This window comes from Falco punctatus (genome assembly GCF_963210335.1).
Source record: "Falco punctatus genome assembly, chromosome: 12".
NCBI lineage: Eukaryota > Metazoa > Chordata > Aves > Falconiformes > Falconidae > Falco > Falco punctatus.
Genome location: NC_137592.1, coordinates 29493791 through 29515500, shown reverse-complemented (window position 1 = coordinate 29515500; position 21710 = coordinate 29493791). Strand labels below are relative to the sequence as shown.

At 46.1% G+C, this 21710-nt stretch overlaps 1 protein-coding gene across 16 annotated transcripts in view; it reads right to left on the bottom strand.

Annotated features, from left to right (window-relative positions):
• Positions 1 to 8928: 8928 nt before the first annotated feature.
• Positions 8929 to 21710, bottom strand: part of CAPN13 (calpain 13) — a 75433-nt gene continuing 62651 nt past the window's right edge. For 5 of the 16 annotated variants that reach the window (XM_080408799.1, XM_080408802.1, XM_080408797.1 and 2 more), the window contains 5 exons: positions 21486 to 21553; positions 19758 to 19826; positions 18596 to 18674; positions 15567 to 15683; positions 8929 to 12525 (listed from right to left, as the gene is read on the bottom strand). In XM_080408799.1, the coding sequence (XP_080264925.1) occupies positions 12371 to 12525; positions 15567 to 15683; positions 18596 to 18674; positions 19758 to 19826; positions 21486 to 21553 (488 nt within the window). In that variant the 3' untranslated portion in view covers positions 8929 to 12370. Of the gene's footprint in view, positions 12526 to 15566; positions 15684 to 15792; positions 18675 to 19757; positions 19827 to 21390; positions 21554 to 21710 lie in introns of those variants that run through there. The other 11 variants (XR_013931596.1, XM_080408801.1, XR_013931590.1 and 8 more) reach the window with 11 other exon arrangements.

Genomic DNA, 21710 nt, shown 5'->3' with positions numbered 1-21710 from the left:
CTGAAATCATCTTTTCAGCTTGAAGTTGCTGCGGTTAGAATTTCCCCAAGGGAGAACAGGAAAAACAGGGCTTGAAAAGGAATGAATATACCGTAAATAAAATAAAGTCTTTTCCCTAATGATTAAGTTGTTAAAACACACACCTTAAAAAAAAATTAGGATGAGATTAGCCTCGGGGGAGTGTCTCCACATCAGCAGTACAGGGGGCTTATAGCCGTGCTCTTCCTCAGAAGTTCTCATCCAATCTGTCCATTTTACAGGGGAAACAAAAGTTTGTTCAAATACTTTCCCCCAGGAAACTCCAACTTGCCAAAGCTTCGCATGCCTTCATTTCTTTTTGCAAGAAGACAGTTTGGAGCTGGTTTATTTCTCCAAAGAGTGGGTGCAGGTGGATCACCAAAAGTAGCTGGTAAACATTTGTTTGGATTCATAAACCCCAGCAATCAAGCAGGCCTTAAACAGCTTGGTAAGAGGATGTCATGTCTTGGACCCTGTATGCCACCAAACCCATCCTTCTGCTGGTGTGTCCCTCTGAACCACCCCAGGGTGGATCCACTGCAACCCCAGAAGCTATCACCATCCCTACCCACACCTCACTGCTTCGGCTCCGCACGCCGGAGGAGAACATTGTGCTCCATCCATCTGAACTCCTGTATTATACATGACACGGCACATCCCTGGATTAATGAAGTTTTCATCTAATCACTGCCTATCCTGTTAAAAACCGAGAAACAATCTGTTCCCGACCTAAAAATTTCTACCGCTGGCTTTCTACCACTGGGTACACTTGAGCCTCAGGCCTTTCTAAAGGCTCTCCCATTGTTCAGAAAAAAGTAAAAAGGAGTTTTGGAAATCCTGTTCCCTTTTTTTGTCTTGCTTTCTCTGCTATTGTCTTACTGTGGGACTAGAGAAGGAAATAATTCTTCTATGCCTCAGTTTTCCCACCTGCACAACGGCACCAATTCATCCATAAAGTGCCTTGAAATCCATGAATATCTGTATAGAAGCCCAATGCCAGTTATTTTTTGTTAATGCTATGTTGGAAGTACATTATTATGTTGAAATACCCAAAGACTCTTGCTTAGCATCTCACACAAAATCACCACCTCAGTAACAGCAGTCTGTTCATTAGAGAAATGATTATTTTTTTTTTTTAATGTGTGACTCATGAATCCCTCTAATGTAGGTCAGTGGGAATGTGTGCCAATCCATCACCAGCCCGGCAGCACGGAGGGCACATCCCGGGGGCATGGCTGCGATGGCTTGGTGGGGATACCACATAATTTCCTGAACCTTTTGGCAGCTTTGCAAGCAGCTTCTGGCCGTTGCCTTCCTCAATTTGGCACTTAGAGCTCGGCAAAGCAGAGCTCTGTTTGCTCAGCCTGTTGCCTCTTGGATGTGACTGTGTCCCAACATCATGATGTTCTCCCAGCCTCGGGGAGGAGGTGAGGAATAAGACCTCAATGCAAAATGGCAGTAAACGGTAAAATCCCAGAAAATATTTTTACAAATGAGGTTTAATGGAAACAGAATTGCTGTGTTCCATGTTCTGAATTTGGCTTTACAAACAGCCTGCTGTTTATGAAGAAGTGCCTGCAATGTCATACCTTCACGTCTCAGCAGCAGAGATGAGTGATTACAGATGTCTGCTTTTTTCTAGGACTTGTTCCCGTTAAATGAACATTAAATAGGAGGGCTGGATCTCTTGCCTGCTTAAAGAACTGAGGCAAAAATGCTGTTTCCCAGCGTTTGTTAGCATAAAACTGACGGGTGTGTTGTCTGTTAATGCCTGGAGGGAGACAGAGTTTGTGAGCCCACCATAAGGTTAGCCCTGCCAGCACCGGGAGCAGAGTGAGAGCCTGCAGGAAACATTTTCCCATGGATAAGGTGACCCAGGTTGGCATGTGGGAGTACGCCGACATCTCTTAGCTCCCGCCTGCTTGTCTGGTGTGGAGTGCAACACAGACCTTCCCAAGTCCCCACGATTTTGTTTCAGGGCAGCAAGAGACAGAAACGTCCCCAGAGCATCCCTGCGGCCACCCTTGGTGCTGGCACTTGCTGGAGAACCGGCTGCTTGCAGCGGGCAGCCTCCCGCCGCGGCACAGAAAGTACTGCCCTCGCTGCTCCACACACAGCCCCAGGCCTAGCCCACAGTTTCATACTCCTTGGGTCCCCTTTCTTTATCCCAGCCATGGCCATGGGGTGCCCTCCCGTCCCATCAAAGTTCAGGGAGAGTTTCTGATGCATCCTTTTGGGAAGGAGAAATGATGTCAACCCCTCCCCAGGCCGGAGCCAACACCCGAATGAGCACTTTGAAATGCTTAGTATTACAAAGACCATTTAAAAGTCCAAAACGTCCCTGTGCCAGCTTTAATGAGAAATCAAATAATAGATGATACAGAAGCTACGATGCCTAGCATGAAATTGTGGCTGGCCTTTCCCTGGGGCTCACAGTGTTGTGCGAGCAGTCCTAATTTAATTTTCAAGCCCCTTCCTTTTTCTACTTGCAAACACCAAAGTATTCATACTGTACCTGTTGCAGAGAAGAAGCTGCAATGAAAGGTCTGATGCAAAACTCGACCACTGCTGTTGGCTTAAGCTGGTATCACTAAGGCTTGGTGTTTCTGACAAACCTGGGTCTCAGCATGCTTTTCCTCAGGTCACGTACCCTGTGTGTAGCAGGCAGAGCCCAGAAGAGGACGTCCAAGTCCATCACGGCTCATTGCTCTCCCTCTGGCTTCCTAACATTTTCAGCCTGACGTGGCAGGCTTTGGCCAAAGGACCTCAGCGGAAACCAGTGACATCTGTGGCCTTTGGGTCACGTGTCCAATTCGCCTTTTAGATTTGATTTCTGAGGGCACAGCAGTGCAACATTGTGCTGGCCATTACTGATTACTTTTTGCCCTAGAAGCTTGAAATTGTTTATTTTTTCCAACACGGGGAATAAAATCCCTTGGTTTCATCTGATGTAATAATGAAAAGGGAAGCTTTTATGCCAGTGCCTATGAGAAAAACAAAGTGTCTGAAAAAGAAAAATCTAGCACTCACAGCTGCTATTTTCTTTTAACCATTCTCCTTGCCATCCAGTAAAATTGAGACAACCTGACAACCTCAATTTCATTCTTCATCTCCTGTCACCTCTGAGCTCTAGAGGATGCAGGATGTTAGTTTGGGGGGAAAAAGAACCGCCACAAGACATGTTAGCCGTTCTATAGCTTAATGACTATGTTTAGATCTTGCAGGTCATACACACCACAAGTAAACAAAGCACCTTCCAGCTCCGTGGACAGAGGTGTAACTCCTGTCCCTCAGAGACAAAGAGAAGGGGGTTTAGGCCATGAAATCCGAGGGTGATGGATGACACTCACCCCACGGCTGTGCCTCCCACCTTGTCTCGGCATTTCTCCCTTCGGTTGTGCCTCCCACCTTGTCTCAGCGTTTCTCCCTGAGCTATCATTGCAGCCCAACTCCTCTGCGTCAGGCAGACAAAACAAGTGAGCAGAGGTGAGGGGGATGGATAGAAGACACAGCAGCAGCAGGGAGGAGGCTGTGCCAGCCCCACTACCCAGGGCTTGCTGACAGGGATGGCTCTCCTCCTCCTGCCTTTGCCCTGGAGTCCCTTGGCTCTGCTTGGACTTCAGTGCCTGGAGAAGCTGCCATCCACCACCCCGTGCCCAAGGGCAGCCTGCCAATGCCTCTGGCACGGGCATAAGGCAGCAGGCAGATGCCTGCCATCCCACAAAGGCTGTGGCTCCTCTTGCCACACCTGCTGCATCTGTTTCAGTCCAGATATGGATTTAGGATCCATGAGAGGAACCACTGCACAGCCCTGGAGACGGTAACAAATACTTACACCTCCAGGCCTACAGAAAGCACAGAGTGCACCAAGGGAGGAGGTGGTGGTGTGGTACAGGAGCAAGATTTCTGTGCCCCCTGCTCTTAATCCCTCCAAAGCCAATTTCACAGGGGCTTGTCCTCCTCCTCACCCCATGAGAGTGCTGCTAAATAAGGGAAGCTATTTGGGAACGTTAATACTTTTGGAGGCTGTGTGCGTACACTTCGCTGTACGTTCATTAGGTGGACTTGTCTTGAGAGCCGCTAATCTCAATCTTAATATCCACTTGGATATGCTCAGCCTCTCCCAGGCACCATGAGGGATCACGCATGGCAGGAGGATGGAGGTGGCAGGAGTTTGCATCACAATCCCTTGACGCTGTTCCTGCCTCACCTGTCTGTCTGTCTGTCTGCTACTCTCATCCTCTTAAGACTTTCCGTTTTTTCATCCAGAGACTTTTGACCTCAGGAACAGCCTGACCTCACCCTTCTCTTGAATGTTTCAAAGTATGACATGGCCCATGGGCTGGGCAAGGGCCATTCCTCACACTTTTCAGCACAATCTTCCCATAGATTTTGTATTGTGGGAGAGCTCTGCTCCAGTAGGCTGCTGGTTCCTGATTTCAGGCTACGAGATCATTTGCAGTCTGCTCTGCTGACTCGCAATGTCTATGCAATATCGCCCTAGTGAATACATATTCTATTGAATACCAAGTACCTTTCACATGGGCAATAATAGTCCCTCTCTCTCCACGGTAGGCATTTCAGCTGAGACTTGGGGAATGCTTCAGGAGATGCATTCATCAACTAGTTGAATAATTCAGCCTATGGAGATGATATATTTACCCCACCTCTCTTGAATGAATTGCTTTTAAATACATAATACTGTTCGCACAATAATCTTTCATCTTGCACAGCCAGCCTCGATACAGCTGTGTTTCTGTGGCAGCTTTGCATTTGACGCTGGATGGCATATAAAGCAAAGAAATAATATTTCCTGGAGTGGGAAGACGTATGTATTAAACATCACCAGCCTCATGTGGACCAGTTTATTTCTTAGAGAAGGAATATGGGTTGGCTCCCCCAAACCTTTGTGATCCCAGGAGCAATATTAAATTCCCTTGAGGTGCTACAACAAAGATCCTTCCTGTGGTGGTTTGGAGAAGGAGGGTGAGAGAAGGACTTGGATTTAAGTCTTGCAGTACTTCACCCTTAGGAGCAGGTTTCTGCCTGTCGAGTGCTGCCAGCAGCATAAGAGCTGTGCGAGGCAGGAGCTCAGGCAGGAGCTCAGGCCAGGGAGCCTCTAGATGTCACTGCCATGCAGCAGAAATGGACCCCAGTGCCACAGCAGGCTGGGAACACCTGGCTCAGGCGTAACTGGTGGCACAGCTGGCAGCACAGCTGGCAGCAGGGACCCAGGGCAGCAATGGCTGGTATTGAGAAACCTGCTCTGAAAAGGCTGGTGTGCTCTCAGTCTGCCTGGGCATCCCACTTCCCAGGGCTGAAAAGGTGCAGCTATCGCAGGGTGGGACCGGGTGCAAGGAGCGTAGCCTGGAATTGCAGGATAAGGTATTTCAGGTAAGGAATTGCCAGGTAATAGTAAAATGTTTCAGCTTCAGCCCTGCAGCAGAGAGATCCTAAAGGCAAGTGCTAAGGCTAAGCATGATAATGCCAAATACAGCTGGTACACACACACCTGTACCCCCACACACCCACCCCACACCCATACCCACCCCCCCACCCCCCAATAAAAGGTCCCAGCATTTGCCTGTGCTCCTGCTGAGCTACCGAAACACAGGGTGGGAGGGAAGAACATCAGGCCACTCTTGACAGCTTTCCATCTGCCTCCCTGAATCTGGGGTACTGGGAGAAGGACAGGTACCTCTTTTGAGAAAGGGTCACCATCTCACTGAAGGCAGCAGCAAGAGTGGAGTGTTCCCAGGCTTGCAGGCATCCCTCCAGGCTGCGCACCAGAATCCCAGTCCCTTACTGTTGCACCCTTGGTTAAGCCTGTGGCTCTGCAGCCTATGGGCAGAGCATTTGCTGTGGCATGGTTGGTTGGTCCCTGCTTCAAGAACTGTATTGCATTAAGAAAAAAAAAAAAAAAAAAAGAAAAGAATCATTACTGCACACCATAAAGTGCATGGATGGGCCTGTGGGCTGCTCACAGTCAGGGCCAAACCCAGCCTTCCCCCTTCAGCCATGCACAAGGTTATGGAATAATGTGCTTTCCCTCCCTGCCACCCCCCACCACCCCCCACCTCCTTGAAAAGGCTTTTAATCATTCTGTATAAATTGCAGCAGTTTCTCTGTGAGAGACCTGAGGCATAGCCAAAGGCAGAGAGGGGGGTTCAGTTACTTCAAAACTGGCCACAACACCCCCAGTCTCCCATATCACAGCGGCAGGATGGGCTCATTGAGGCGAGGGCACCAAAACCACAGCCTCTAGGCTTCTAGGAAAGCCTTAATCCAGGCTGCGTGCTCCGGGAACGTCTGCGGGACCAGGCCCTGCAGGCAAGATGTGTGAGACCTTCCTCCTCCACCCTGAGATGACTTGGGCACATCCTTTGCTAGGCAGGTGCCAGATGTGGGGTCTCTGGGTCTCAGAAGGTCAGTTAACAGCAGGGCTTCAAGATCTCCATCCAGGGATGATGATTGCAGGGTCACCTGCTGCTCCAAAGTCCTTCTAATGCTAATAGTTGTATTGGATTCTGCCTCATTTCATCAGATCTTTACCCCGTCTTCAATGCTAGGGAGTTCAGCATCACTAATCTCATCTGCTTCAACTTCTGCTTCTTCACATTGCCTGTTTTTTACCTCTTGAGGGTTTTAGCGTCATGAAGATTTAAAGATAAAGCATTTGTTTGAGGTCCTTCTTTTCAATTTCTAATAGCAGATCCTCTTAGGGCTTTTCAGACTTGTGTCCCTGAAGACTAGAAACCTATTTCCATCAAAAAAATTAGAGATGATATTATCATAATTGCATGAATCTCAGAGCTTTCACAAATGCCAGAAACCTCATGGGAATTGCACTAATGTTTCAGAGCTGCCAAACACAGATGAAGGTGCACAGAAGATTTTAATGGGAGCACCATCCCCTTATAGCTGGCCTTCACAGCGTAACCACACAATGAGAAGATGCAAAAGTTTTCCTTCTTTATCTAACACCCCACTGATCTGAGCTGCCTTTGTTATTACTGTTGGCCCCTGTGTCTGTGAAATATATTAAGCTCCTTGTTGCTTTTGGAAATAATAGTCACTGCTGTATTATGGCCAAATCATTGTATTTCTCCCTATTGACCTGATTATTTTTTTTTCAAGCTATCAAACACCCTTGACTTTGCTTGTGGGACGGTTAATCAACAAGTCTGTCACAATGATGGATTCCTCCTGAATTGTTGCTTAATTAGCTTGGTTGGAAGTATAAATCAAGTGGAATACCAATTCTTCCAACACTGCAGACAGGCAGCCACGCTCAGCTTGACAGCGGTGAGTTATTACTTTCTGCCCCGGTGCAGGATCAGCATGCAGGCACCAGCCCAGGAACCTGAAAGGGCTGTAGGTTCATCCCCAAGACTGCTGGCATGCACAGACCACCCGCACCGCCAGAGAGAAGGGTTGGCATGATGGGCTGGAGGTGGGCTCCAGCCAGCAGCGTCTGCAGCGTGACGGGCTGCAAGGACTCTGCGCATGGGTGTACGTGCACCCTTTGGGTGCAAAGGGCCGGCATCCCCAGCACCTGTCAGCACGAGGATAACATCCATCAGTGATGTTTCTCACCTGACATGTCTAGCACCTGCCACTAGCTTTTTAATGAAGAAACATTTTAGTCTGTGGGTCAGACTCAGTTATGAGAGACAAGGATCTTTACCTCACAACAAGCAGAGCTGCCTTCCACAGAAAGGCAATTATGCATTGTAACAGAAGGAAAAGGAATACAATGTCTGCAAATTAATATTTTTGAGACTGATCTGAATGTGCTGATCTTAACAGCCTGGTATTTTTATAGATGGGAATTCCACACAACAAGAATGTATTTAAACCCATTGACTTGAACTGAATTTCACAATTTTACCACTGGTGACCTCTGTGTCACTACAAAAAGCTTGTTCCCAGCAGGTCCAAGCCACCTTCAGCATCCCTGAACTGTGATGGACATCATACAGAAGTACTGCCAGATTTCTACTTACCCTTTGTGAATTCCCAGGCTAAATTAAACAAGCATACTTCTCCGAAACAGATCTACCAATGCGCCTTTTTAGCAAAGCCTATTTATTTTTCTATGGCCATCTTTTTGATTTATCTTCTCTCTTTGCCAACATTTTCAGAGAGCTTAATTAATGATTAATGATTTCAGATGGGATGTGTAAGTCACACTTTGGAGAAGGAATCAGTTAGTTTAAAATGACTGAAAAATATTAGAATAGTTTAATTTTACAGGTTCCCTTTCCCCTCATTATCAGGGAAAGGGCAGGTTCAGTGCCCCCACTTGCATAAGGCGTACCTACACGAGTAATGCTCTCCAAGCTGCGGAATAAGATGCAGACCAACCTCATGATAACAAAAACACGGGTCCCTCCTTAACCTTGTGACGTAGTTGTTGCTCCAGCGGGTAACATCTCACTACCAAATGAGTAAATCTGTTGCTACTGTGTGGACTCCTCAATGAAAACTTGTGTGGAAGGTCTGGGTGAGGCACGGTGTGATTTATATTGCCATGGCAACCCTGAATTGCTTTCAGCCATTGACATTTACATCCTTCTTTTTTGGCATTTTCACAGATAGAGCCTTCAGAGATTATTTATTTTCAATAGCTGAGTAGAATAGATCACTAGATTTGCTGTTATCACTGATAAAAAAGTATGAAAGTGGAATTTGTGTGTGGGCTACAGAAAGGTTACAGTTATTTCGCAGATTTAAGTTAAACTTTTGAGTGGGAATTATATCTGAAGAAGCCCTGTATTTTTAAAGACATCAGGGCAGAGAAAGTGAATGAGTTCAGATAAATTTGTCACTTCCCAGTGACAGAATCATAGGACCATAGAGTGGTTTGGGTTGGAAGGGACCTCGAAGATACCTAGTTCCAACCCCCCTGCCATAAGCACACACCACGCAGCACAGCTCCTGGGGCTCGCGGCAGGCACAGTGAGCACACACACCTTTTCTGAAACACAGAACTAAAACATAAGAAGACTGAAGACCAGCAAAACCAGACATTTCTGTTTCAGGAAACCCGATATAGATGTTGGAAAGCAGAAAAAACCCACTCATCAGTTTGTTCTACATCTCTAATATGTCTCTTTGTTGCTATAGCATGTAAAATGGGATCCCTACAGTTGACAAGCACAAATATGCACAAGATTTTTATTTATTAATAAAAAGAAGAAAAAAATAAAGCTTCTGGTGTTATTTATGAATTATGACTAATTTCTTTTTCTGGCATTTAGAAATGGCACGCAAACAAATTAAGAAAAAATTCAAATAAAACTCTTAATTGTTTTTGTAGACACTCCTTCCACACAACAGCCCTAATTCTATTCTTATTTGCAATGGAGTTAATGGAGCTGTTCCTGACTTCTGTGCATTAACCAGGAGAACCACCCATACTATTTACAGGAAGACGACAGAAGATTATGGTCAGCATTTCCAGCTTGCAGAGACTATGAAGTGCTACCAGCTTGCCCACGGATCTCTCTCATTATCTCCTCTTCTGTCTCCAAAGCAACTCCAGTTTGCCTGAAAAGGATTCTGCATCCCGACATCTGAGTACCATCAAGCGTAAGCAGATGTCCACAGGAAACCTGGCTTCAGTCCTCCACAGTTTTTCAAGAACCCCACGGATGGCGGCTCTCATGTGGGATGGCCTTGGGCTGTGCCCTGCTGAGGAGCAGAAAAGCCACCTAAAACAGAGGTAGAGAGACTCACTCAAAACACAGACAGCCAGAGGTCACTCTTTAGCAATCACTAAAGAGAATATTTTTTCCAACAGAATTTTTTCAACAAACGCCAAGTGTGTTTTCCCACATCGCTCATAGTTAGGCTCTAGTTTAAAGAGTTTCAGCCCTCTGAGGGGCCCATGCTATGATCTCCCAGGCTTGGCTGCAAGTGGCTGCCAAATTGCTGAAGTGAACTGCTTATGAACAGCTTACAGGCAGAATTTCATTCAAAACAGGTAAGTGAAAATTATGATTAATTATATATTCTCAGAAGTTATGATCAGTTTATGAATGATTCATGAAAGGAAATAAAAAGAAGACTAAATAGACTATGAATATCATTTGCAAGCAATAATTTAGGCAACTTCATCCCCCAAAGTGAAGTCCTTCTAGTCTCATATTTACCTAATGATAGTCTGCAGTGCAAGCGGTGGGTGCTGTGCTGTGCATAATCTGTTCCTACACATCAGCACTTCAAAATACAGTTTTGCTGTGACAAGGGGAAGAGGCATTGTCCAAAGCTCTCCGAATGCAAAGGACAGACTTTCAAACAAGTTAACTGTGTGTAAACAGAACTCAGAGGGGTGAAGGTATCACAGTGCTGAGTGGTGAAGCCCAGCTCCTGCTGCAGATGGACACACTGGATGCAATTAGGAGCCAAGATAGAAGAGCAGCTGGGCTTGTGTGCCGTCCTGAAGCCAAGGGTGAAAGACAGAGCGGCCCCTGCCTTGAGCCTGAATCTATCACACTTTTTCCCTGGGGGACCGGAATCTACACTTTGATTATACATTTCCCCTTTCAACTTCTCACCAAAGCTGGCATCCAATGCCAACTGCCTCCAGAAACAGGATGTGAGATACCAGAGATGGTGTTCATGTATTATTTATTATTGTAATTCCTGTCTATAGGAAGGCTCATCTGGATGCAGTCCCTGGATTTCAGTGAAGGTTCTGGGTTTTTAGGGTTTTTTTCACTCCATTTTTGAACTGGGTCGATAAGGGAAGCATGTGATTTTGTCCAAGGGTGCTCCGTGAGTTCCTGGGGTCAACTGCAGCACAATGGCAGGACGCTGCTGGCTCTCCACTGCACATTTTCTCTAAGAATGGGTTTTCCTCCCTGTTTTCTCATCAGTGCCAGGTGACTGGGACCAGCACTAAAATTTTACCATTGCAACTGGGAACGACTGCCTCCCAGTGGGTTAGTAGAAGCATGACGGCCAAGATGGTTTATGGATGTATAACCAGGACAAGTTTTGTAGGAAAAGGCAGAGTCCTTCAAGAGAACCAAGTAGCAAAATCAGAAAGTCCAGGTAAAATTTAGGACACACACACACACCCCAGGCCTGAAGTGGAGGGAGCAAGCATCAAAAGAAGCACAAGGGAGGGACTGTTGTTTGAAGGTAAGCTAAATCACATAATTCAGTTAAAAATGTGAAGTTGGACTGACAAAGAAATCTAAGTGACCTCACATCCCCACCTTCTACTTGACTTTACATTTGCTGCAGCTATGTAAGACATGCAGGAGTAATTGTGTCCATCAGAAGAAGACAAAAAAGACAAGTTCTGTTAGGTGATCTATTGAAAATGTATTATCTCAGGTGGGAACAGAGGGCAAGTAGTAACTGAACTGTTGGTCATTTGAGCAACTGATAAGGCCATCAGCAATTCTCCAGAAAAAACATCCCAAAATCCAATTCCCTTTGCAGCCCTGCTCCAGCCCACTCATGCTGCAGCTCTCACCTTTCTCCTTCTCTCAAAACCCACCCTAACCCCAGAGTGATCTTTCTGTAAGGCCCCCACTCATATTCACTGTGGCCACTCCAAGGGCATCCACCTGTTTCTTCGCAGTATGTGTAGTACTAAGGAGATTTCTTACCAGCCACACAGAGCTCTGACATCTCTTTAAGTGTACATGACAAGAGTCAGCCACTGGAAAAAGGAGAAGAAAAGATGTTTTTAGACAGTGATGTTGCACTAAGTCTTCAGACATGTGTCTCAGCACCTTCAAGCTGTGACCTAATGACTATGGTCCTTTTGTCCTGCACAGGACAGTAAAGGGGGTTTGGAATTGCCTTTTCGCCTTATTACAATTCAGACCCAGAAATACTTTCCATATGTTGCTTTCCATGATAAATTATTGCAGCAGCTGCAGCAGAAGCAACTGTTAGGAAGGGATAGCACCTGTGTGATTGCAAGTGGAAGGGCTGGCAGGCTCTGGGAATGTGATTATCCTACAGACTACCCTGTAAAACAGATTCAGGGCCTTTGCTTGGAAGCTCTGCTCAGCTCTTGGTGCAAAATAGATTTAATGAACTATGAGCCACTGAACTAACCACAGAGTGTAAACAGGAGGCAGCAAGATGTAAAAGGTTTTTTTAAAAAAATATTTTTAAACACTGTGTTGTCAAATAACAGTACCCAGTCTGATAAAACGCAGCACTCGGGCATATCACTATGGAGCACAGCAAGATTTTCATTTCAGACTGACTGATAAAAAGCTTGATGTATCCCCATCCAGCTAGCTAACCTTCAGGCTGTGCTTTTAGCACAAAGAGCAGCCAGGCAAAATCCTCACCACTGCTGGTGTCACAGGCAAAACCCCTAAGAACATACATCACACATCATCTTTAACTTCACCCTCCTTGTAACATACTCAGTGGTCCCACCTTGGGCCTGGAGAGAAGGAAGGAGCGTTCTTACCTCCATTGCTGTCACCAAAATTTGTGATCTGCCCTCCGCTAAGTTTTGAAATGCATCTAGGGGTAGAACAAAGAACACCTTATTTCATGAGGGAGAAGCAAGAATGCAACACAGCCATACGGTGTGGCAGCTGAGGAGCAGAGCTGCAATCCCTGTGCTGGGATGCTCTGCTGGCTCAGGTGTCCACCTGCACCACCCTGCCCAGACACAGCTCATTTCTGTGCCGGGTACCCCTCTGCCTTGGCCCTCGGATCACAGCCTGGGAAGGCATCCCAATTGCAGGGCCAGAATCTGGTAGAAGTGTAGGGATAGGGAATGCTCAAGGTGACTGCTTTCATTGCCTCTCATAGTTTGTTTCAGTTGTACCTCCTGCCTGAAGCTAGACAGGAGACTGGTGAACTACTGTGGGACATCTTGCACCAGGACAACTTGCTGTTGGTCTCCTTTTCCATCCTCCCTGGCAGTGAGTGATCACAGCAGGCTGTAAAGAAAGCGATTCTCTTCAAGGCATTAGTATGCCTTGCAAGCTTTCTCCAGGGAATATAAATGCAGATGCTGCTGTTATTCAGCTAGAGTTTGAAATTAACATTGCTGAAAGTTTTCTGACAGAACACTTTGCCATCAGAAAATTTAAATCCATTCAAATATTTATATTCTATGTGAACATTTCTATTGCAGTTTGTCTAGGAGAGATGTTCAAACCCGAGTGTTTGGATAGAGTCAAAACACAGTATTTTGAGTTATTTTTATTTATCTTGAAATTCTTTTCTCCTAGAAATGGGCTGTTATAAACAGTAATAAAAAGTTGAAACAAATTTAAGTCTATCTATCCTTGAATGACATATTGCTTTGAGAGCCTGTTTCCCCCCCAAATGGAAAAGACATTGTAAGATCATGAATGTTTCGAAACCAGCCCAGCTTTAGCCAGAAGTTCAAGGCTGCTGGGTGTGTAGGAACAGGGCACAAAGGCGCATTGCTCATCGGCAGCCAGAGCCACCTGTATGATCCAGAGCAGAGGGAAAGCAGAGGAAAATGCCATGAAGCACATCCAGCCTATACTGCTCTGGAGAAAGGCATGGAACAAGGAAAACCTTGTGCTGTGCCCAGCCCCTTGCCAAGGTTGCATTTGCAGAGCTGGGCCTGCGCCCAGCAGCCTTTTTGGGAACAAATGACATTGTGCAAATCGCCTCCTCTGGGCAGGGGTAAGTGCCCCTTCACTGCTGTGTTAACTGCAGTTAAATACAGTTTGCAAAGAAGCTGCTGCTTTTGGTTTGAGTCTCATCTCTGGCTATCTTGAAAGGATGAGTAATGATTTAATGGTACAGATTTGATCTTCCCAGTTGCATTCACATCACCATAAAGGTGAACTGCCTTTTATTCCCACTTGGCACCCTTATCCTATGCTGTAACAATCTTATTCACAATGATTTGAAAAATTTGAGAAATGCCTTCCACATGAAAAGCTCTGTAAAGTGATAACTGAAAGACTTGAGAGCATTTTAAGACACTCATTACAGACAGCAATGAAACTTTTAGAGATTCCTTTCCACATGTATGTAAAGGAGTTACCTTTATGCTGGCACTTAAAAACCAAGATCTTTTTTAGGATGGAAAAAAAAATGCTATGGTACTAATTTCGGCATAAGGGTTTTCATCTACAGCAAGTAACATGTATAATCACAGAAAATGGGCATTTACAAGTTGTCTGTTTTTTAATAAAAGCATTAAAATCAGGACACACTGACTTTCTGAGCTGCTTCTGCTGTACTCTTTGAAATAGGATTTTAGGCAGTGTCAGCCAGGTGGATCCGCTGACCATTATTTGCCCATAAAACATCAGTGGTAAAAACACATGGGGAAAAAATGAGCACTCATTTCAATGCGCTCTTGAAACCCAGCTCATTCCAATGATGAACTAAATTGCTGTAGCAAGGTTTTAGCACGTGGGTTGCAATTGCTGGGTTTGTTTAACTACCAGTATTTCCAGTCAAAATGCTTATTATTAGAGCAGCAAAAATTATGCTTTTGTAAAACAGAATTCCATTTACTTTCAGGCAAAGGCTTGGTTGCAACACAGGGCGGGGTTTGTTGACCCACTGGGAGAGATCTCAGACCTTCTCCTTACCAGAAAAACTGAGAGAACTTTACTGAAGCTGGTGGGGAAAGGGAAGGGAGGCGGGAAGGGAAGGGAGGCGGAAAGGGAAGGGAGGCGGAAAGGGAAGGGAGGCGGAAAGGGAAGGGAGGCGGAAAGGGAAGGGAGGCGGAAAGGGAAGGGAGGCGGAAAGGGAAGGGAGGCGGAAAGGGAAGGGAGGCGGAAAGGGAAGGGAGGCGGAAAGGGAGCACCTCCCTTGCTGTGGTACAGATCTCTCTGATTTTTAACCCAAAGAGAAAGCCTTCCACGTGACATGTGTTGCCTCATTCCTCTTTGCTGGGCATGAATGCATGTAGTCTGCAGTCTCCCCTCAGTGCTACTGGCCATGTTCCACATCACCCTGGAGGAAGCTCTGCTGCGGACCAGGATGCTCAAGGTTGAGTGGAAGGGCACCAGCACAAGCATACAGCTTGTTTTCAGAAAATGAGTCTTAGTGCATAGGGGCTCTAAGGACAAGCCTGCAGAGGCCAGGCTAAATTCATGCAGCAAGAAAGGATCGGCAGCTGAAGAAGCTCTGGATATACATCACTATCGCTCCTCAGCAGGTACAAACAGAGGGCAGCATGGTGCCACTGCAGCCCACAGGCACTCTGATGAGCTCTGACGGGAAACTGGGGCCGACCTTCCTTCTGGCCCCTTTCAGCAAGGGCATCACTGTATTCCCAGCTGCTGCTTTCTCTCAGCACTGAAATGTTCTCTAGCAGCCAGTTGCTTTTGTGGGCAGGAGACAAATCTGGCTTCTGGCAAACAGGCTGCCACAAGGGATGCCTGGACCATGTCTGGACATTGGGCAGCTTTCTTATTTCCAAGCTACACTGTTAGACACGTATTATCATGCCTAGGATCATGTCCCTTGCCTTCTGCCACTGTCCTCAGCCTGGCTTTGCAAGCTCCCCCACCGCCACCGTTCCCTGCCCTACCCCAGCCCTGGGTGCTGGCACTCACAGGTCATGGTTTCAAGGCGCAGCATGCAGCACGCGAAGTCAGAAAAGCCAATTCTCCTGGCAGCATCACCATACCGTAAGGCCAACAGGCGCAGGAGCTGCTCATCAGTGACCAGACCTGCGGAGGGAAGAGGAACAGCAGCACGGTGGGGACACACTGCAGAATGATGGCTCTGATGGCCTTCTGCACCCTGCAGAGAACCTGGGGCCCTTCCTTAGCCCCCCACCCTGTCATGCCAGGTCTCTGCATCCCTGGACGGCAGGTTTGTGCGTAAGAGTCAGGATAGAGTGATGGAAAATCAATGTCCTTCTAGTCACTTACTCAAACTGTGACTTAGGTCAGCCAGCAGCACAAAATGAGCTAACTAATCGAGTGTTATCTTGCTTTGCATTTTATCTTTTGTTTTCTATAAGAAAGGGTGATTTTCCTTGGCTCATAACTGTTAAAGTCTGAGTGTAGCATTCACAATATCACTGGCGCTTTCTGCTAAACAGGGTGATGCCACATGCTCATGCTATTATGCAGTATAACATGCCTAAGATTCTTAATTTTTACAATTTCTTTTCTATTAGAAGATGGTGAAGGGTACGTTTCTTTTTTTATTAGCTGATTATTCAGTATTGTGTCACAGTCTGTTTGGATGGAAATTGGTATTCAATTGAATGAACAAAAATTGCCTTTTAGAATGAATCTTTTATTAGTTAAATAAAACTACCCTAAATGCGCTTGCTATATAAGAGGAATGATTAAAATATGTTTTGCACTAAAAGCTGATTTGCTAAACAAAAGGGAAATTTTATGCAGAGAGTTGGACTGATAGCTTCAGTTTAATGCATTCTCTGAGTCTTCAGAAAAGTCTCATTTTCTCTCCCCTAGTTTTTAGTGGCTCAGCTGGAAGAAAAGTAACTTTCCTGCTTTTTCAACCAGCTCTAAACTTTTCAGTTTAAAATGAACTCATCATGGAGCTGAATTAGTTGAACGGGCAGAAAAGAAGGAAATGGTTTCTCTACACCTGTGTAGGGGGAGACCCTGCTGATGGAGATGCATTAGTACATCGACAAACTTCGGTTGCATGAGCCTAGTGGAAAAGGTCTCCAGCAGGAAGCAGACATGCAATGCTGAATATTTAAATAATGGAAATACAGTCAGGCTTCAGATACATTTCAAATTAAGATAAGCCTGATTTAATTTTTTTTTCCTAGGAGGAAATGTTAGCAATTAAAAAAAAATCTAATTAATTAAATTTCTTCTTTGATTCTGGTTTTAAACCACTGCCAAGAACCACTGTAGTAGTGAGCAATGAATTCTCTCTCATTTTTAACCTTTTGAAGGCAGTGGGAATGCAATCAAGCTCTATCTGGAGAGCAGATTCCAGCGACCACTGCAGTGCTGCTTATGAGATACTATAATCATGTCTTACACCAATAAAACCCTGACAATTTGGCATGGTCATTCTGGGACATACTTGCTCTGAAATCTGTTCACCTGGCAATGCTTCCCAGTTAACCTCATCAACAAGACTGAAGTGTCAGTCCTCTCTGTTCCCAAGATGTTTCAGTTATGTGTTGTTGCTTACTCACAAGGTTACTCCCCACACCTTTTGTATGCTGGATCCCTCACTCTGGTTTTAGTCAAGCTTTAAAATACAGACTTCATGTTTCCCTGGGTTTTTTTTTAATTATTTTGATGCATTTAATGTTGCCAGTGAGGAGTTTGTAAATACACCAGGCCAATGCTCCTGCATTTCAGGGCAGTACTGCTGTTAACGCAGCTAGCCTGCTTTACTCTGGCAGAAAATTTGACCCATCATTATGCTTTGAAGCATTAGGACAACAGTGAAAATTAAGCGCACACTTAAGTGTTTTGCTGGGGAGAGCACTGAACACTTCAGGGAACTGCTGGCTAGCAGCTGTATTTAGATACTTTAGTGCCGTTCCCTGTGGTAGCACCCACCTCCCAAACACTTTCTGGGGCTGTCCACTCCTTCCTGCTTAAAAGCCAGGCATCATCCTAGTGCAAAGCCAAATTCAAATGCAGATTTCTGGCTTAGAAGGTGGCAAGAACGAGCTTATAATTTTCTTTTTTCCCTCTACACAGAACTGCTTATAGCCTAACATGTATTGAATTGGCCATTTCACAGTGCCTTTCTATCTTTCCAAATAACTGCACTGTTTCTGTTGCCAGGACTTCTCAATGAACAGTTTTCCTTCCAGTTTTACACTTTAGCACCTTTCTTACAGAATGGACCTGGCAGCTTCTCCTTTGACATTTATCACATTAGTGCTGTGCTCCTCAGGCAGATGCTAAGGCTTTGCCCACCTCTCAGCAATAAAAAAATTACACCTACATTCCTTGAGCCGATGGCTTCCATGGATAGCAATTCTGCACCAGGTTCCTCCTGGGAACAACACCCCTACAAGCACCAGGTAGCCAAATGGGAGCTTCTGTACCGTACAGTTGTAAGAGGATTGCTGTCTCAGAGCTGTATTTCATGCACAAAGTCTCTGGACAGATGACCCAGCTAAAATACTTCACTCGCATGAAGGCGTGCCATGCACTCACTGCAAGTTTCAGCATCCGCGTAGCCAACAGAGGTCAGTGCAAACTAAATAAATGTCTGTCACTGTGGCTTTCCCTTACAGACTTAATTACTGCCCTGGAGAGAAACTGCAAGAACTGGGGGTAAGTGCAAAGCATCGACTGTTCCTTGCTCCTTTCTTCTGCTGGGTGTTTCACCCATGACCTAGAGTGACCATGGATAAGCTAAGCTGCAGGCTCTGGCCAGTACTGGGCTTCTCTGCATCTCTGCCGGCTCCCCAGCCACAGTGCAAAAGGTTTCTCCCTGAAATGAGCTCTGTCTCAATGCCCTAAACCAATGCAGACCTCTGAGCAGAGCTGCGATCTAATTGGCACCTCTGTGCAATCCAAACCACTTTCTCCCTGAAGCTTTTTTTTCCTTTCCTCTTTCTTTTTTATCCTTTCCTTCACTGCTGCAGGGACAAGGAAGTACTCGGCACCTGTGGACGTACCTGCTGCCTGTATCGCACTTTTCAGTTCATACACATCAAGAAATCCAGAATGATTTCTGTCTGCTCTGCTGAAGATATCCTAAAAAACAGTGTAAAGATAGATTTCAAACCTGTATCAGCATTCCTCAAATTTACTACTACATCCAATTATGCAGCGTGCTTTCCCTCCTTAATAAAAAAAATAAATAAGAAAGAGATTAGGTGACCATGACAAGGGAGACCCATTTCCAGAAGGCTCAGACAGTATGCTACCATGTAAGAAGTCCCACAGTTTTGGGTCAGTGGAAGCCTTTTTGTTCATTCTCCCTGTTTTATGCATGCAGGCAGCAATATGAATACTTACACCCCCACTGACAAAAAGACATTGTTTATAACAGGTGAAATAAGCCAGGAGTCCCCGAGTTCCCAGAATGGTCTTTCCCACCACGCCACTGAAACCCCACAAGCCACATTTGAGGTGCCATCAGTGGGAAGCACACCACTGCTACACGGGGAGCTGGCACCCCATATCCTGGGTAACCTCAGACTACTCCTAGAGGGATGAAACAAAGTAGAGCCCACCCAACCCGGAGGCTTCAGAAAACCTTCCCACCCTGCACCAAGTCTGAGGGAGAAGGACCCAACACAAGCTGCCATGCATGCCCTGATTCTGAATTTAGCTGGGACCCTAAATACCAAGCTACTGTCCTCACTGCTTCCAGACCTAATGCTAATCCTGGAGCAGAGACATTTCTCCCAGATAAACTTTCATTGGAACCTACACATTTCCACTACAAACTGCAGCAATGTGCAAATGAAATTTCTCTGTTCAAGAACTCATTTCGGCTTAGAAAGCTTTTTAAAAAAATGCCAGTGGTGGCCCACAAACAGACATTTCCATCAAATTCTGAGCCTAATTGGCCTTCCTAGCTTTCCCCACTTTTTCCTCAATATTGTCTGCATTAGAAAAGCCTCGGTTGCTCATTTGGAACACTTTATACACACCACTGCTTCCCTGAGCTCTCAACCTTTGCATGAGAGGATGGGAATCTGACCAACTAAGCAAGCAACCTTTGCAACGTTTTCCCCCCCAGTGCTTTGCTATCACAGAGCATCTGCGCCCTGCTGATGAAAAGCCCTAGAGTACAGTATCAGCAGAGAAGAGAGAGCATCCCCTGTGTACCATGTACTTAGTGAGACTTCGCCAGAGGCTCCTGAACTCCTGCAGTGTGAGTTGTCCATTTGAGCTGAACTGCACATTTAGTTAAGAACTGAACAGTTAATGAGAACTAAACATGGCTGTCTTCATTCCTGAGAACGCTGCCTTCACATAAAGAAAGACATGAGATGCAGTCTCTTCTGTCTGTTACTTTGTGTTGAGAAAGCCAAAAGCTTTTCTGCTCTCAGCTATGTTTAAATTCACCTTCTTTGGCACACGGTCCCGCTGCCCCCCATACCTGTGCTCACAAACAACAAAAGGTTTCTATTTTTATGGTCCCTTTAACCACAAGGGAACCTGCAGTGATGGCTTCAGTTGACATTTAGCCACTGATCAGGGAGGCCTCTGTGGATGAACATGACCCTGTGGCTTTAGGCCACGCATGCACTTCGCCTTGCCTCTGTGCCTGAGGCAGCACAGTATTAGCTCTGGCTGGATCCTCCTGGAGGAACAGGCACTGGAGGAGCCAAGAGCGTGAGGAGCCAGTCCTGATGCCTGCTGTCAGAAGGGAGCAGCAGCCGTTGAGCTATGCATATGCCACATGCAAGAAAACACTCCCCCACCATGAGCTGCAGGAGCCCGGGGTGTCAGCAGACATCCCCCAGAGGTGCTTGAAGAACTAAGTCAGCAGACCTGCTCCCCTTCATACATCATCTAGGAGTCCTGGGCAGACACGCAACAACTCACCTAATGCAGCTAGCATGGTGAAAGCTCCCTGAAAGCAAAATTCATCACCAGTGAAACACAAGCAGACAAGTGCCACTGCCATGAAACCCAAGTGAAAAAAGCTGATCCTGTCTTTGCAGACCAGGAAAGGTCACAATGTACATGGGTTGTATGAAGCTCAGAGCATGAAAAACACATTCTGAATTAAAGCAGAGCGGTGGCTTTGTTGATTCTTTGTATGTGTCATTCATTCACAATGTCCACTTAGCCCAAGAGGAGCTTTGGGAAGGCGGAGAAGTCTCTTTCACCAGCTAGACAAAGAAAACTGGAAAGAAAGAGGGACTTCTGGCCATTTTTTGTGCACTCCCTGGCAGTTTGTAAAGGTCTGAAAATGTCTCAAAGTTATTTCAAGGCATAGAAGAACACAGACAGTGAGCAAGCACAGGGAGAATTTGTGTTTTCATCAAGGAGCCCTCTTGTTCTACAGCAGCCAGCAATGTATTTCCAGTGTTGTCTTGTTAACAGTAGAAAAACTGCATGATCCATCTAAATAGGGAAGGTACACTGGCAAGGATGAATGGCCTGCCAGGCAAGTGTCTGTGATTCAGCAGTGACAATTCTTCTCCCCTTCACACCAGCCTGGCTGGCCTCTAGCTGCCATCCCAGGCCAGCGTGGCTGCAGCCACAGTAGCAGAGCTGAGCTGTGCCTGAGCTCTGTGCTGTGTCCTCGCCTCAGGCTCTGCCTGGGACCTGCACCCAAGGGTGAAGCTTAGCCAAGCCCTGGGCCCTGCAGAGGGGAAAATGAGAGCAAAGAGTTAGCTGGTAGCAGAAGGCTGACCCTCAGCCTTCACATTAAAGCCAGGGAATGCATAGCAAAGTCCTGCATAGACTCTGGGACAGTTATTTATTGAGGACTGTGGCTGATATTTACTTGCAGATTCTCACACTGGGATGCTCAGCAAAGCCATAACTCAAGGCAAGGATGGGAAGCACCAGGGAAGTTTAGTGCTTCTGCTGAAAGGATACATCCATCAGAGCTAAAATGCCTCTGCATGAATCGAAGCTGAACCCTCCTCCCAGGCTGGTTGTTTCATCTGCAAGGAATGGCAAAATAGAAGGAATTAGTGACAGCAAGGGGAGTGGGTAACAGAGGCATCAGGTCACCATTCAGAGGGAATGAGGACACCAGTCTGAACATTCACATAGTGAAAAAGCCAAGGATCTAGCTCCAGTTCTCAAACAGCATGAGCT